The 13,586-nt window shown below is 49.7% G+C and overlaps 1 protein-coding gene across 2 annotated transcripts in view; it reads right to left on the bottom strand.

Moving 5' to 3' along the window:
* The window catches only part of ULK4 (unc-51 like kinase 4), a 1,561,547-nt gene that overhangs the window by 52,512 nt on the left and 1,495,449 nt on the right, over positions 1-13,586 (bottom strand). For both annotated transcript variants that reach the window (XM_063922401.1, XM_063922402.1), the window contains one exon: positions 598-686. In XM_063922401.1, coding sequence (XP_063778471.1) covers positions 598-686 — 89 coding nt within the window. The remainder of the gene's footprint in view (positions 1-597; positions 687-13,586) is intronic.

The raw sequence follows: 13,586 nt of genomic DNA, 5'->3' as shown, positions 1-13,586 counted from the left end.
CGGCACTCCAGGGCGCATGCACTGGAACTAAAAGTGCTAGGTGGGGAATATAGTTCCCCTCCCCAGCACAACTATGCTGATCTGCAGAGATCAGCTGCAGTAGTGGGGGAGGGTAATCAGTCCCCCCTGCCACACATTCTAATGCGCTCTGCAATAAGATGAGGGGACGAGGCTATGAAGGGGAGAGGTAAGTGAGTGTAGTGCTGCCAAATTAAAATGTTTTTCTTTGGCTGGGGGGGAGGGGGGGTAGAATATATATTACAGAAAAAAGAAAAATCTAGGCACGTGGTACCGCCAAAGACAATTTTTGCACTGTTTTAGCCGTTTTGTGCTGGTAAATGAGGCATCCTATGACTAATTAATAATACCACTATAATAATTGCTGAAATCTATTTATCTATTGCTTGCTGCACTTTTATCCTACGATCCACCACACCCATCTACCGTGCATATTATATACCATATAAACTTGAAAGATTCCTAAATACTCAATGTGAAGTGTAATTTGACATTGGACGACTGAAACCAATTACCTTAAGGAGAATGTAAACAAAAAGATCTTTGAAAGGAAATTCCTGTTTGCCTGAGGGGACTCACCTGGAATCCTGAGTTAGTCTCACAAGAGTGTGGATAAGAAGATCTCCATCATTTTTCATACTTTCTAAATGCTTCTCGTTTGATGTTATCTAGAATGGAAAGAAACCAATATCAATAAATGAATTTGTCTTCTATGTAAAAGAGCATGTGGGAACAGTCAGAACATCTAATAGTAAGGAATTACCACTGCTGTCCATGGCTTGAGAAAATAGGATTTTGAATACCTACCGGTAAATCCTTTTCTATGAGTCCGTAGAGGATGTTGGGCCGCTCAAAGAACCATGGGGTATAGATGGGATCCGCAGGAGACATGGGCACTTCAAGACTTTCAAAGGGGCGTGACCCGGCTCCTCCCTCTATATCCCCCACCAGACTCAGTTTGGAGCTGTGCCTGGCGAGACGGACATTTCGAGGAAAGGATTTAACAACAAAGGTGAGCACAACACCAGCTCACGCCATGTACAACATGGCTGATAACTGAACACATGTCAATGGACATGAACAAGATTCAGCAAGAAGCTGAAAAAAAACCATAACACCAACTGTGTTTAACCAGAACTACACTGCAGATACAGTACGCACTGGGACGGGCGCCCAACATCCTCTACGGACTCATAGAAAAGGATTTACCGGTAGGTATTCAAAATCCTATTTTCTATTTCGTCCTAGAGGATGTTGGGCCGCTCAAAGAACCATGGGGATTATACCAAAGCTCTAAAACCGGGCGGGAGAGTGCGGATGACTCTGCAGCACCGATAGACCAAAACTAAGGTCTTCATCGGCCAAGGTATCAAACTTGTAAAACTTAGCAAACGTGTTTGACCCCGACCAAGTAGCAGCTCGGCAAAGTTGCAATGCCGAGACACCCCGGGCAGCCGCCCAGGAGGAGCCCACCTTCCTAGTGGAATGGGCATTTACCGATTTCGGTAACGGCAAGCCTGCCTTGGAATGAGCCTGCTGAATTATTTGACAAATCCAGCGGGCAATGGTCTGCTTGGAAGCAGGACATCCAATCTTATTGGGAGCGTATAAAATAAACAGAGACTCTGTTTTCCGCAATGGAGCCGTTCTGGCTACATAGATTTTCAAAGCTCTGACCACATCCAGAGACTTATCCTCAGCCCAAGCGCCAGTAACCACTGGCACTACAATAGGTTGGTTAATATGAAAAGAGGAAACCACCTTTGGCAGAAATTGTTGCCGAGTACTTAACTCAGCACGATCTTCATGGAAGATCAAATAAGGGCTCTTGTGAGACAAGGCCGCCAACTCTGACACCCGCCTAGCGGATGCCAATGCCAATAAAATGACAACCTTCCAAGTGAGGAATTTCAACTCCACTTTACGTAAAGGTTCAAACCAATGTGACTGAAGGAACGACAACACCACGTTAAGGTCCCAAGGTGCCACAGGGGGCACAAAAGGAGGTTGGATATGCAACACCCCTTTCACAAAGGTCTGCACCTCAGGAAGTGAGGCCAATTGTTTCTGAAAGAAAATGGACAAAGCAGAAATCTGCACTTTAATGGAGCCCAATTTAAGGCCCGCATCCACACCATTTTGTAGAAAATGGAGAAAACGTCCAAGGTCAAATTTCTCCACAGGAGCTTTCTTGGACTCGCACCAAGAAATATATTTCCTCCAAATACGGTGATAGTGTTTCGAAGTCACACCCTTCCTGGCAAGGATAAGAGTAGGTATGACTTCACTGGGAATACTCTTTTGGGCTAAAATCTGGCGTTCAACCGCCATGCCGTCAAACGTAGCCACTGTAAGTCTTGATAGACGAACGGCCCCTGCCGCAGCAGGTCCTCACGCAGAGGAAGAGGCCAGGGATCGTCGACCAGTAACTTCAGAAGATCCGGGTACCAAGTTCTACTTGGCCAGTCCGGGACCACAGGGATCGCCGGTATGCTTGTTCTTTTTAGAAGCCTCAGCACCTTTGGGATGAGAGGGACCGGAGGGAACAAATACACCGAGGGGAACACCCAGGGTGTTGTCAGTGCATCCACCGCGTCTGCCTTAGGGTCCCTGGACCAGGAACAATACTTCGGAAGTTTCTTGTTGAGGCGAGACGCCATCATGTCTATATGGGGAACCCCCCATCGATTTGTTAGCAGCGTGAAGACCTCCTGATGGAGGCTCCACTCTCCTGGATTCAGGTCGTGTCTGCTGAGGAAGTCTGCTTCCCAGTTGTCCACTCCCGGAATGAATATTGCCAACAGAGCGCTTGTATGCCTCTCCGCCCAGCGAAGAATCTTTGTGGCTTCCGCCATTGCCGCTCTGCTTCTTGTGCTGCCTTGGCGGTTTATGTAAGCTACTGCCGTGACATTGTCCGATTGGATCAGAACCGGCAGGTTTCGAAGAAGATGTTCCGCTTGTAGAAGGCCGTTGTAAATGGCCCTCAGTTCCAGAACGTTGATGTGAAGATGAGTTTCTGGACTTGACCATCTTCCCTGGAAGGTCACCCCCAGAGTGATTGCCCCCCAACCTCGGAGACTTGCATCCGTGGTCACTAAGATCCAGTCCTGGATCCCGAACCAACGTCCTGCAAGGAGGTGAGAGCTGTTGAGCCACCACAGGAGGGAGATCCTGGTGTTGGGAGATAGAATTATCTTCCGGTGCATATGCAGGTGGGATCCGGACCACTTGTCCAACAGATCCCACTGAAACACTCTGGCATGAAACCTTCCGAATTGTAGGGCCTCGTATGCCGCCACCATCTTTCCCAGCAATTGAATGCATTGATGAATGGAAACCGTTTTTGATTTCAATAAGAGTTTTACCAAACTCTGAATTTCCAGAGCTTTCTCCACAGGAAGAAAAACCTTCAGCTGGACCGTGTCCAGAATCATGCCCAAAAACGCCAATCGGGTTGTCGGGATCAACTGTGATTTTGGCAAGTTCAGGAGCCAGCCGTGCTGTTGCAGAACTGACATGGACAGTGCAATGTCCTGTAACAACTTGTCTTTGGACTTCGCCTTTATCAGGAGATCGTCCAAGTACGGGATAATTGTAACTCCCTGCCTGCGCAGGAGAACCATCATTTCTACCATTACTTTGGTAAAAATCCTCGGAGCCGTGGACAGACCAAACGGCAACGTCTGAAATTGGTAGTGCGTATCCTGGATAGCAAACCTCAGGAAACTTTGGTGAGGAGGATAAATGGGGACATGAAGGTAAGCGTCCTTTATGTCCAAGGAAACCATGAATTCTCCTTCCTCCAGACTGGAGATCACCGCTCTGAGAGACTCCATCTTGAATTTGAATTTCTCTAGGAATAAGTTGAGAGATTTCAGGTTGAGAATAGGTCTCACCCAGCCGTCCGGCTTCGGCACTACGAACAGGCTTGAATAAAAGCCCTGCCCCTGCTGATCTAGGGGTACCGGGACCACAACCTGATTAAGACACAATTTTTGTACTGCAGCGCAGATTAGTTCCCTTTCCTGCAGTGAAGCTGGCAAGGCTGATCTGAAAAACCGGCGAGGGGGCACGTCTTGAAACTCCAGTGTGTACCCCTGGGATAAAATCTTCAACACCCAAGGGTCTAGACCCGAGCGAACCCAGACCTGACTGAAAAGCCTGAGACGTGCCCCCACCGGAGCGGGTCCCTGTAAGGGGGACCCGGCGTCATGCGGTGGGTTTAGCAGGAGCCGGGGAGGACCTCTGCTCCTGGACACCCGAGGAGGCGGGTGCCCTTTTTCCTCTACCTCTGATAGCCAGAAAGAAGTTGCCTTGGCCCCTTCTATACTTGTTGGGCCGAAAGGAATGCATTTGATAATTTGGCTGTTTCTTTTGCTGTGTAGGAACCGAGGGCAAGAAGGTAGATTTAACCGTGGTAGCCGCTGATACTAAATCAGTAAGCCCCTCACCGAAAAGTTCTCCTCCCTTAAAGGGAAGGGATTCCATATTCCTTTTGGAATCAGCATCAGCATTCCACTGATGAGTCCAAAGCGCACATCTAGCTGCAATGGACATAGCATTCGCCTTAGCACTAAGGAGTCCAGCGTCACGTACAGCCTCTTTCAAGTATGCAGCTGCATCTCTAATATAACCCAGCGTCACCTGGATGGAATCTCTATCTAGATTCTCCCAATCAGAAGACAAAGTGTCTGCCCACTTTTCAATAGCACTACTGACCCACGCGGACGCAATAAGAGGCCTGAGCAACGTCCCTGTAGTAGTGAAAATAGCCTTCAGGGTAGCCTCCTGCTTACGGTCCGCCGGCTCCTTAAGGGCCGTCGACTGAGCTGCAGGGAGGGCTACCTGTTTAGGCAAACGCGCCAGGACTTTGTCTACAGTGGGGGGATTCTCCCACGGGTCCCTATCCGACTCGGGAAAAGGGTATGCTACGTTGATTCTTTTAGGAATCTGAAACCTTTTATCAGGGTTATTTCTAATGCTATCAAAGAGAGCGTTCAGTTCAAAACAAGGAGGAAAAGTAACCGAGCGCTTTTTCTCCTTGTAAATCAGGACCCTGGTTTCAGGTGTAATAGGGTCCTCATTAATATTCAAGATATCTTTAACAGCTACAATCATATACTGAATACTCTTAGCCAATCTTGGATCTAATCTGGAATCAGCATAATCGACATCGGCATCAGAGTCCGTGTCGGTACCTGTGTCAACTAATTGGTCAAAACTACGTTGCAGGGGGGGCGTGGCCTGGACGGGCATGGAGTAGCACCTGAACAGTGCAGCTCTCCAGCCGATATATCCTGAGGTATTATCCTGTATTCCCTCCCTGGGTCTGATACTGGGGTCAACGGTGTATGAAACCCTCCTGCCCCCCTGGAGTGAATTTGGGCCCGATCCCGCTGTCTCTCTGACTTCTGCAGCCCTATTCACCCGGCGGGCCCTGCTCGGAGCTGGAGCCGCCGCCGCGCGCTCACCGCCGACCGGAAGTTCGGCTCCTGTACACCGCCGAGACTGGAGTCATCGTGAAAGGGAGAGGGAGCGCTCGTCTGCCGCCCTACTGTGCCTGCTGCGGGACCCGTGAAGAATCGGTGGCGCCTGGAGTACTGTGCGCCCTGCACCGCCACTTAGTTATGCCGCCCAGATGACCGGAAGTTCGGCTCCGGCTCTCCACCGCTGCCCGCGTCTTTGAGGAAGGGAGCGAGGGGAGCTTGGCTGCCGCCCTGTGTGCCTGCTGAGGGGACCCAGAACGCCTCTGAGGCTGTCTACACCACCCTATACCGTCGCGGACCCCGGGGACCGGAAGTGCGGCCCCAGTGATCTATTCCCGCCCGAGGCAGCCGTCCGGGACCTTTGAGCGGTGCTGGGGTGCAATATTATCTGGAACACCCTGGGGAGCCTGGAAGACCGCCCTGTCCATACCGCTGCTGCAGCCACTGATCTGGCCATTTGTTGCGGTATCCTCCCATCCTGACTGGAAATAGGTACTTACTGTCACGGGGCAGACTGTTAAAAATTCCCCGCTTCATCGGGTGGTCACACTGCATTATATCAGGAGGCTCTGATCCTGCTGCATAGCTATATATATATATAACCTGCCTTGAACCCACTGGCCTCTCTGTGAGGTGACGGCGAAGGCGCCCCCTCCTGCTTGCTTATATTTGCTTTGATATACCCGGTTTGCTGGGTAGAGCGACACCGTGCTGTCTAAAATGGTGCGCGGCCGCCAAAGTAATGCGGCGGCGGGCGCAATGGATAAGTTTGTCCGGAATCCTGGCTCTCAGCGGCAGGGGGGTGAGAGCGCCGGCTCTGAAACGGCACCACCATCTCCTGCGTATAGTTCCGCTTCCTCAGATCATCCAGATGCTGCGCTGCAGAGAGTACTAGAGGCGGTGACTGCCAGTGAGGCGCGTCTGGCGGACAAGATTGGGCAAGTGCAATCCGATCTCTCCATTATCCATCAAGACCTTCAACGGGTGAGAGAGAGAGTGGGAGAAGCTGAGACCCGTATATCCAACGTTGAGGACTCCGTCGGGCCGCTGGGCCGACGCACCGATGCTTTGGAATCTCAAATGACAGAGGTGCGCAAAAAACTGACGGATATGGAGGGGCGCTTGAGGCGCAATAATGTCCGTTTCGTTGGCCTGCCGGAAAAAGAGGAGGGCTCAACTCCTGAAGAATTTCTCCTAAAGTGGCTCAGGGATGCTTTTGGGCCTGAGGAATTCTCGCCTTATTTTACCGTTGAACGGGCCCATAGAGTTCCGATGCGCCCGCTGCCTCCGGGGGCTCCTCCCCGCACCTTTATTGCTAAGTTCCTTCATTTCCGGGACCGCGACACAGTTTTGAGGTTGGCCCGCACCAAAGGACCTTTAAAGTGGAATGGATCGCCCATATCGGTTTTCCCGGACTTTGCCGTGGATGTGCAAAAGGACAGGGCTCAGTTCCTGTCTGTTAAGAGGAGGCTCCGTGAACTGGACCTGCCATATGCCATGCTTTTCCCATCTAGGTTGCGGGTGGTAGCTGATGGGGAAACAAAGTTTTTCACAACTCCTCGTGAGGCTACGACGTGGCTGGACAGACGATTCCCAGCGAGGCGTGCCCTTGCGGACCCCTGAGTCTCCAGCTACCCTTGACGCTGACTTTATCCTGTTTGCTATATTTGTTGTTTTTCCTTTTATTTCTATCCATGTGTGCTTCTCTAGTTATTTGTTATGTGGGCTGCACACGAGGGTTAATTAATATGTGGTAATAGGCTGTGGGGGTGATATCTTGTGGTCACTGCCCTCTGAAAACTAGCCACTTTACTATATCTCACAGGATAGACAGGGCATGTGACTACCCGTTTGCCTACTTTGATGTTTCGGGTAGGCTACCGGATTTATATTATCTCCTGTTGTTTTGGGGGGGCGGGGGGGGGTTATGTTTGCGGGTCGGTATGATTGGCTCTTGTTAGACATACATGCTTACTTTGGGTGTGACAGGACCCAGGGGGTGGATGTTTATGGCTTCCCCTCTCATATTTTTTCCGGGGGGGGGGGGGTTGGAGGCTGGAGGCTATCTCTATTCTCCCGAAGGTCATTATATTCTTGGCCCCGATCGAGGTGTGGTTGCATCAACTAAGCCCCGATTAAAGAGTGTTTGCACTGGCCGATGGTGCAATACAGTTTGGTTTATTTTAGTTTTTTGGTATGAGCACTCAGTTTTGGGATCCAGGTATGCTGCATGTTGGGGGTGGTATACAGGGTGGGGGGAAGGGGAGAGGGAATGGGTATGTTTATGCTTTGAGCGGAAATGTATGTAGTGAAAGTATTTGGTCTACAACTGTGCAATATAAGCAATGGTGTCTGGTTGCAGAATTTGTCTGTGGCGGGGCTGGCCGGCCGCGGGGCGATGCGCTGATTATGCCTCTGCTGTATTATGACGGGGATTAAGGTGATGTCGTGGAATGTGAGAGGGCTCAATGATAAAGTTAAGAGGTCTCTTGTGCTCCGACAACTCAAACACTATGCCGCTGATATCGTTTGCCTTATGGAAACACATTTGGTAGGTAGTAAGACTCTCTCACTAAAAAGGCCCTGGGTGGGATGGGCATATCACTCTATGCACACGTCCGCCTCACGCGGGGTCTCAGTTCTTATTAAACGGACCGTCCCTTTTGTAATGGAATCTATACAAACGGATCCCTGGGGGAGGTATGTGTTCTTGAAATGTAGGTTATTTTATGTTCCTGTCCTCCTGCTGGCAGTCTATGTGCCCCCTCCGTACTCTCCCGATGTTCTTAAGAGGGTTGCTGGGTTCATGGCCCTATCCCCCGGGGTGTCTGTTATTTGCTTGGGGGATTTCAATAATGTGCTGGACGGGGTCATGGATAGGCTATCCAGGTCTCCATCTGCTGTGGGTACTGGGGGGTCTGGGTTTGCAAATGTGGTATCGGGATTGGGCCTGGTCGATCCATGGAGACTGAGACACCCTTCCCTTAAGCAATACTCGTGTTTCTCACACTCCCACTCTTCGTTCTCTAGGATCGACCTGGCCCTCTTCTCGACTGACATGGTTCCACGCGTTGGCAACATTAGATATGAGACTAGAGGTATATCAGACCACTCCCCCTTGACCTTTAATTTAGATTTTAATTGTGATAGGGGTCAAGCTGTGTGGAAATTTAACCCATTTTGGCTCGTTCACATGGGTGACGGATCTGATATGGTGGCTGCATGGCGGGAGTTCTTTGAGCTGAATGGCACTGACCAATCTGTTTCTAACCTGTGGGACACATTTAAGGCCTTCTTGAGGGGAAGTTTGATTAAACGGGTGTCTGAACTAAAAACCTTCTATAGGAAAAGGGAGGCTGAGTTGGAAGCCCGGACTGTCGCTGCAGAACTACAATATTTGCAGGATTCCTTGATCAGATCTAAGTCGGCCTGGTTGTCGGCTCAGAGGGAATGGAGAGAGTACCTAATGGAAAAGACTCAGCATAGACTCCTTTTCTCATCCCACACCTTTTACGCAACGGGGGACAGGCAGGGGACATATCTGGCCTCTCTGGCTCGGGGAGACAGACCCACTAGCGTGGTGGTAGAGATTGTGAATGCTGACGGTGTTCACCTGACCCAGACTCCACAGATGACGGCTGAATTTGTATCCTTCTATAGTCGCTTATATGAATCTAAATTAGATTGTACCTCATCACAATTAAATAATTATTTAGACGGTGTCTGCTTCCCCACTTTGTCCGGGGAGGCTTGCGACCTTTTGGAGGCGCCCATTTCCCCGGATGAAGTTAAAGCAGCGATTGAGGCCTCTCCTAGTGGTAAGGCCCCGGGCCTGGATGGAATACCATCTGAGGTCTATAAGCATAACTTGGATTTTTTTGTTCCCCAGCTACTTGAGTTATATGGCCAGATTTTTACACAAGACTCTCTTCCCCCGTCGATGGCGGAGGCAGTGATTGTGGTTCTCCCTAAACCTGACAAGGATCCTAAGAAAGTGGAGTCATACCGCCCTATATCCCTCCTACCCACTGACATTAAAATTTTGGCTAAGATATTGGCTGGTAGACTAAATACAGTTATTTCCCACATTATACACCCGGACCAGACGGGATTTATGCCTAATAAATCGACCTCCATTAATCTTAGACGTTTATTTACCCACCTACAGATCCCCCGGGCGGACCCTTCCTCCTCCATTGTAGTCTCGCTGGATGCCGCTAAGGCTTTTGACTCTGTGGAGTGGGAATATTTATGGGAAGTTATGCGAAGATTTGGCATCGGCCCGAAATTTATTAAATATGTCCAACTGCTGTACTCCTCCCCCTCGGCAAGGGTGGCGGTCAACGGTTTCGTATCTCACTCCTTTCCCTTGTCTAGAGGCACACGACAGGGTTGTCCCTTGTCCCCTACCCTGTTTGCTATGGCCATTGAACCCCTTGCATGTCTCCTGAGAGCAGATACGGGTATTTATGGACTTAAGGTGGGTGCTCGGGAGGACAGAGTGGCCCTATACGCTGATGACATCCTGATGTTTGTGGATCGCTATGCTGAGTCTATGCCTAGGATCCTGGGAATTGTTGATGGGTTCGGGCGATACTCAGGCTTACTGATAAACTGGGAGAAATCCTTTATCATCCCACTGAAGGGCGAAGTCCCTGTCTCCCCGTTGATGGTTCTTCCACTGAAGTGGGTGGAATCATTCAAATATTTGGGTGTTTGGGTGTCTAATGACCCTCAAAAATTCTCTCTTCTCAATATTACTCCGCAAATAGTATATCTCCGCGGCCGGGTGAAGGCTTGGGGTAAGTTGCCCTTGACAGTCACGGGGAGGGTTAATATGGTTAAAATGGTCTTCCTGCCCAAGCTTCTCTATGTCCTGCAGCAATCACCCGTTTATATTCCACAGAAAGTTTTCAAACAAATAGACGGGTTGCTTTCTTCCCTGGTGTGGGCCAGTAAACGTGCACGCTTGAAAATAGATACCATGAGCAGAACACGCGAAATGGGGGGTCTGGCCCTCCCAAATTTCCGTTTCTACTACTACGCGGCGCAAATGATACATGTCTGGGAGTGGGTTAATGATCTCGATCCCCTGGCTCTGCACTCGCTGATGTTGCACCACGACTATCCGGGGGGCTCCCCATTACAGCTACTTCTCTGTGGCAGTGTTAGAATGTCCACAATACCGCTTATTAAGCAAGCCATCTTGGTATGGAAAGCGGTGCACTCGGTGATGCGGGGCCATGGCGTCGACCCTGACACCCCTCTGGATAACATATATGGGTTACCCGAACTGTGTCATCTTCAGGTCCGAGAAGTTTGGGGAAGATGGGGAGTAACATCTCTGGGCCATATATATAGTGCTGGGATTCTTAACTCCTTCCAGCAACTTCAACACGAGCACAACATTCCCTCAGGGTTCTTTTTTCAATTCCTACGGTTGAGACATTCACTGGCAGCCCAGTTCCCAAATGGCCCTCCAGTCTTAGTCGACTCCCCGGTTAAAACAATGTTGCAGACGCTGGACTCGGGACACTTGGTTTCTAGAATATATGGTCGTATCCTGCTAAAACACCACGGTGACCCTCTTACGACTCTTCGGGGTAGGTGGGAGACAGATGTGGGCATGCTATCGAATGATGCATGGAATACTGCCTTGGGGGCCCATAGGATCTCCACTTCCTCGGTTAGATACCAGCAAATACAACTGTACATCTTACACAGGGTGTATATGACCCCGGTGAGATTAGCACATATAGGGGGTGCGCACAACTCGCAATGCCCTAGATGTGGAACAGTGGATGCAGACTTTTGGCACTTACTGTGGGTGTGTCCTGGCGTGTCTGTGTTTTGGACGGCGGTTATACGGATTTTGTGTGACACAGGTATTCCCTCCTTCGTGTGCACTCCTGCACTTTGTACACTGCTGATTGTAGACGAGGAAGCCTTAGACCCACCTAGTAGGCGATATGTTATTAACCTATGCGCTCTAGCTAGAGTCTGTATTGCCCGGCTATGGCTGGCCAGCGAGGCCCCGACATCTGGGGCGTGGATATCCTTGGTCAATGAAACAGTTGCGCATGAAAAATTTGTGTTTCTGGCTAGGAAGGTGGAGAAGAAATGGTCCACAATATGGGGTAGATGGATGGATTCTAAATATTATAAAGAGAGATATAGCTAGATCCGGATTTCCCCTAGGGGGTCGTTATGGGGGGTGTGTGGGCGGGGAGCTCCAGCGGCCGGCCTTGCCTTGCTAGGTTATTGCAAAATGTAACAATTCTGCCATGTATACAAGCTTAAGAAAACGGCTATGTTTAAAGTGTGTGGGATAAGACACTGTTGCTATGTGAATATATATTGGATGGGCGCTTATATTACTAAGTATACTTTAGACTGCATACATGTAATGTTATTTCCGCACATGTTGAGTGTGGATAGTGTTTGTGTGTTGTTTGTGTGAAATGTTAAAGCAAATTTGAAAATCTCAATAAAAAATATTGAATTTAAAAAAAAAAAACTACGTTGCAGGGTCTTGCGACTGTAATAAAGCGTCCTCTACTGTTCTCTTCCACACCTGGGATTGAGACGCAGATTCATCAAACTTTTGATTTAATGATGTGACACTAGCATGCAAAGCATTCAAAGTAGTTAACCAATCTGCAGTCGGCGGTGCCGAAAGGGCCACTCCCAAAACATTTGGTGTCCCCAACAAATTGTCCCCCGGAGAGGAATAATCAGCCTCCGACATGTCAACACCTGAGAGACAGCACACCCACCAAGCAGTGAGGGAACACAAAGGGAAATAGCCAGCTCACACCCCAGCGCCAAATAAGCAGGTCTGTGAACACCAAAGATGTCCCAGAGCTGTCTGCACTTGTTTTACATAAATAAATATGCCTCCCCTTATGTCTGTTTAGCCCCCCGATACTTGCTGCGGAGAGGAAGGACCAGCGACTTCAGCTTGTGGAGGAGGAAATGGCTCCAGTGAGCAGTGAGGAAGAAGCTCCGCCCCCAACATGGCGCACTTCTTCCCGCTTTTATTATTTAATTATATGCCGGCGGGGGTTAGCGGGCAGTGCCAGGGCACTGTAGGATTATGCCAGCCTTATATATGAGGTAATATATGCTCCCCAGGGCGCCCTCCCCCCAGCGCCCTGCACCCAGCGGTGTGTACTCTGGCGCGCACTGTGCATAGCCGCTGTGCGGTACCTCTACAATGCCATCTTGAAAGATGAAGAGAAGTCTTCTTTCTTCTTATACTCACCGGTCTTCTGACTTCTGGCTTGAAGAGGGGGGACGGCAAGCTGTGGGAGGGAGCATCCAGGAGAGCCCGGCGTTCGTCTCCCCTCAGGAGCTGAAGGCATCCTGTCAGCAGCAGCAGAGCCCTGGAACTCATCAGAAGTGGGTCTAGACTGCTCTCCCCTCTTGCCCATGAAGCAGGGAGTCTGTAGCCAGCAGATCTCCCCAAAACAAAAAACCTAACATTAAGTCTTTCAGAGAAACTCTAGGAGACCCTCCTAGTGCCCTGTGTCTCGGCCGGGCACATTTCTAAAACTGAGTCTGGTGGGGGATATAGAGGGAGGAGCCAGGTCACGCCCCTTTGAAAGTCTTGAAGTGCCCATGTCTCCTGCGGATCCCGTCTATACCCCATGGTTCTTTGAGCGGCCCAACATCCTCTAAGACGAAATAGAAAACAGTAATCATTGGTCTAGAATGGAAAAATACAATACAGTTAGCAATTTGTGCAAACTTAGAACCTAATGGGGAATCCAGCATACACCAGAGACAAGTGCCAAAGGGTATGGATGGGCTTAGGTGTGGGTACCCCACAGGCATGACCTAGGCCGGTCTCACTAACCAACTGCTGACTAGGGAGGAGTGCTTACAACAGCAAAGGTCAGGTGTTGGCAGCACAAGTTTGTGAATGGTAAACATGATCAAGACATATGCCAGTCTGAGTAAGGGGGAGATAAATAAAGACTTAGGGGCAGATGTACTAAGCCTTGGAGAGTGACAAAGTGAAGAGAGATAAAATACAAACCAATCAGCTCCTAGCTGTCATTTTTCAAACACAGCCTGTAA

The sequence above is a fragment of the Pseudophryne corroboree genome, chromosome 5, assembly GCF_028390025.1.
Source record: "Pseudophryne corroboree isolate aPseCor3 chromosome 5, aPseCor3.hap2, whole genome shotgun sequence".
In the NCBI taxonomy this organism is placed as follows: Eukaryota; Metazoa; Chordata; class Amphibia; order Anura; family Myobatrachidae; genus Pseudophryne; species Pseudophryne corroboree.
This window is presented reverse-complemented; position numbering and strand designations above follow the sequence as displayed.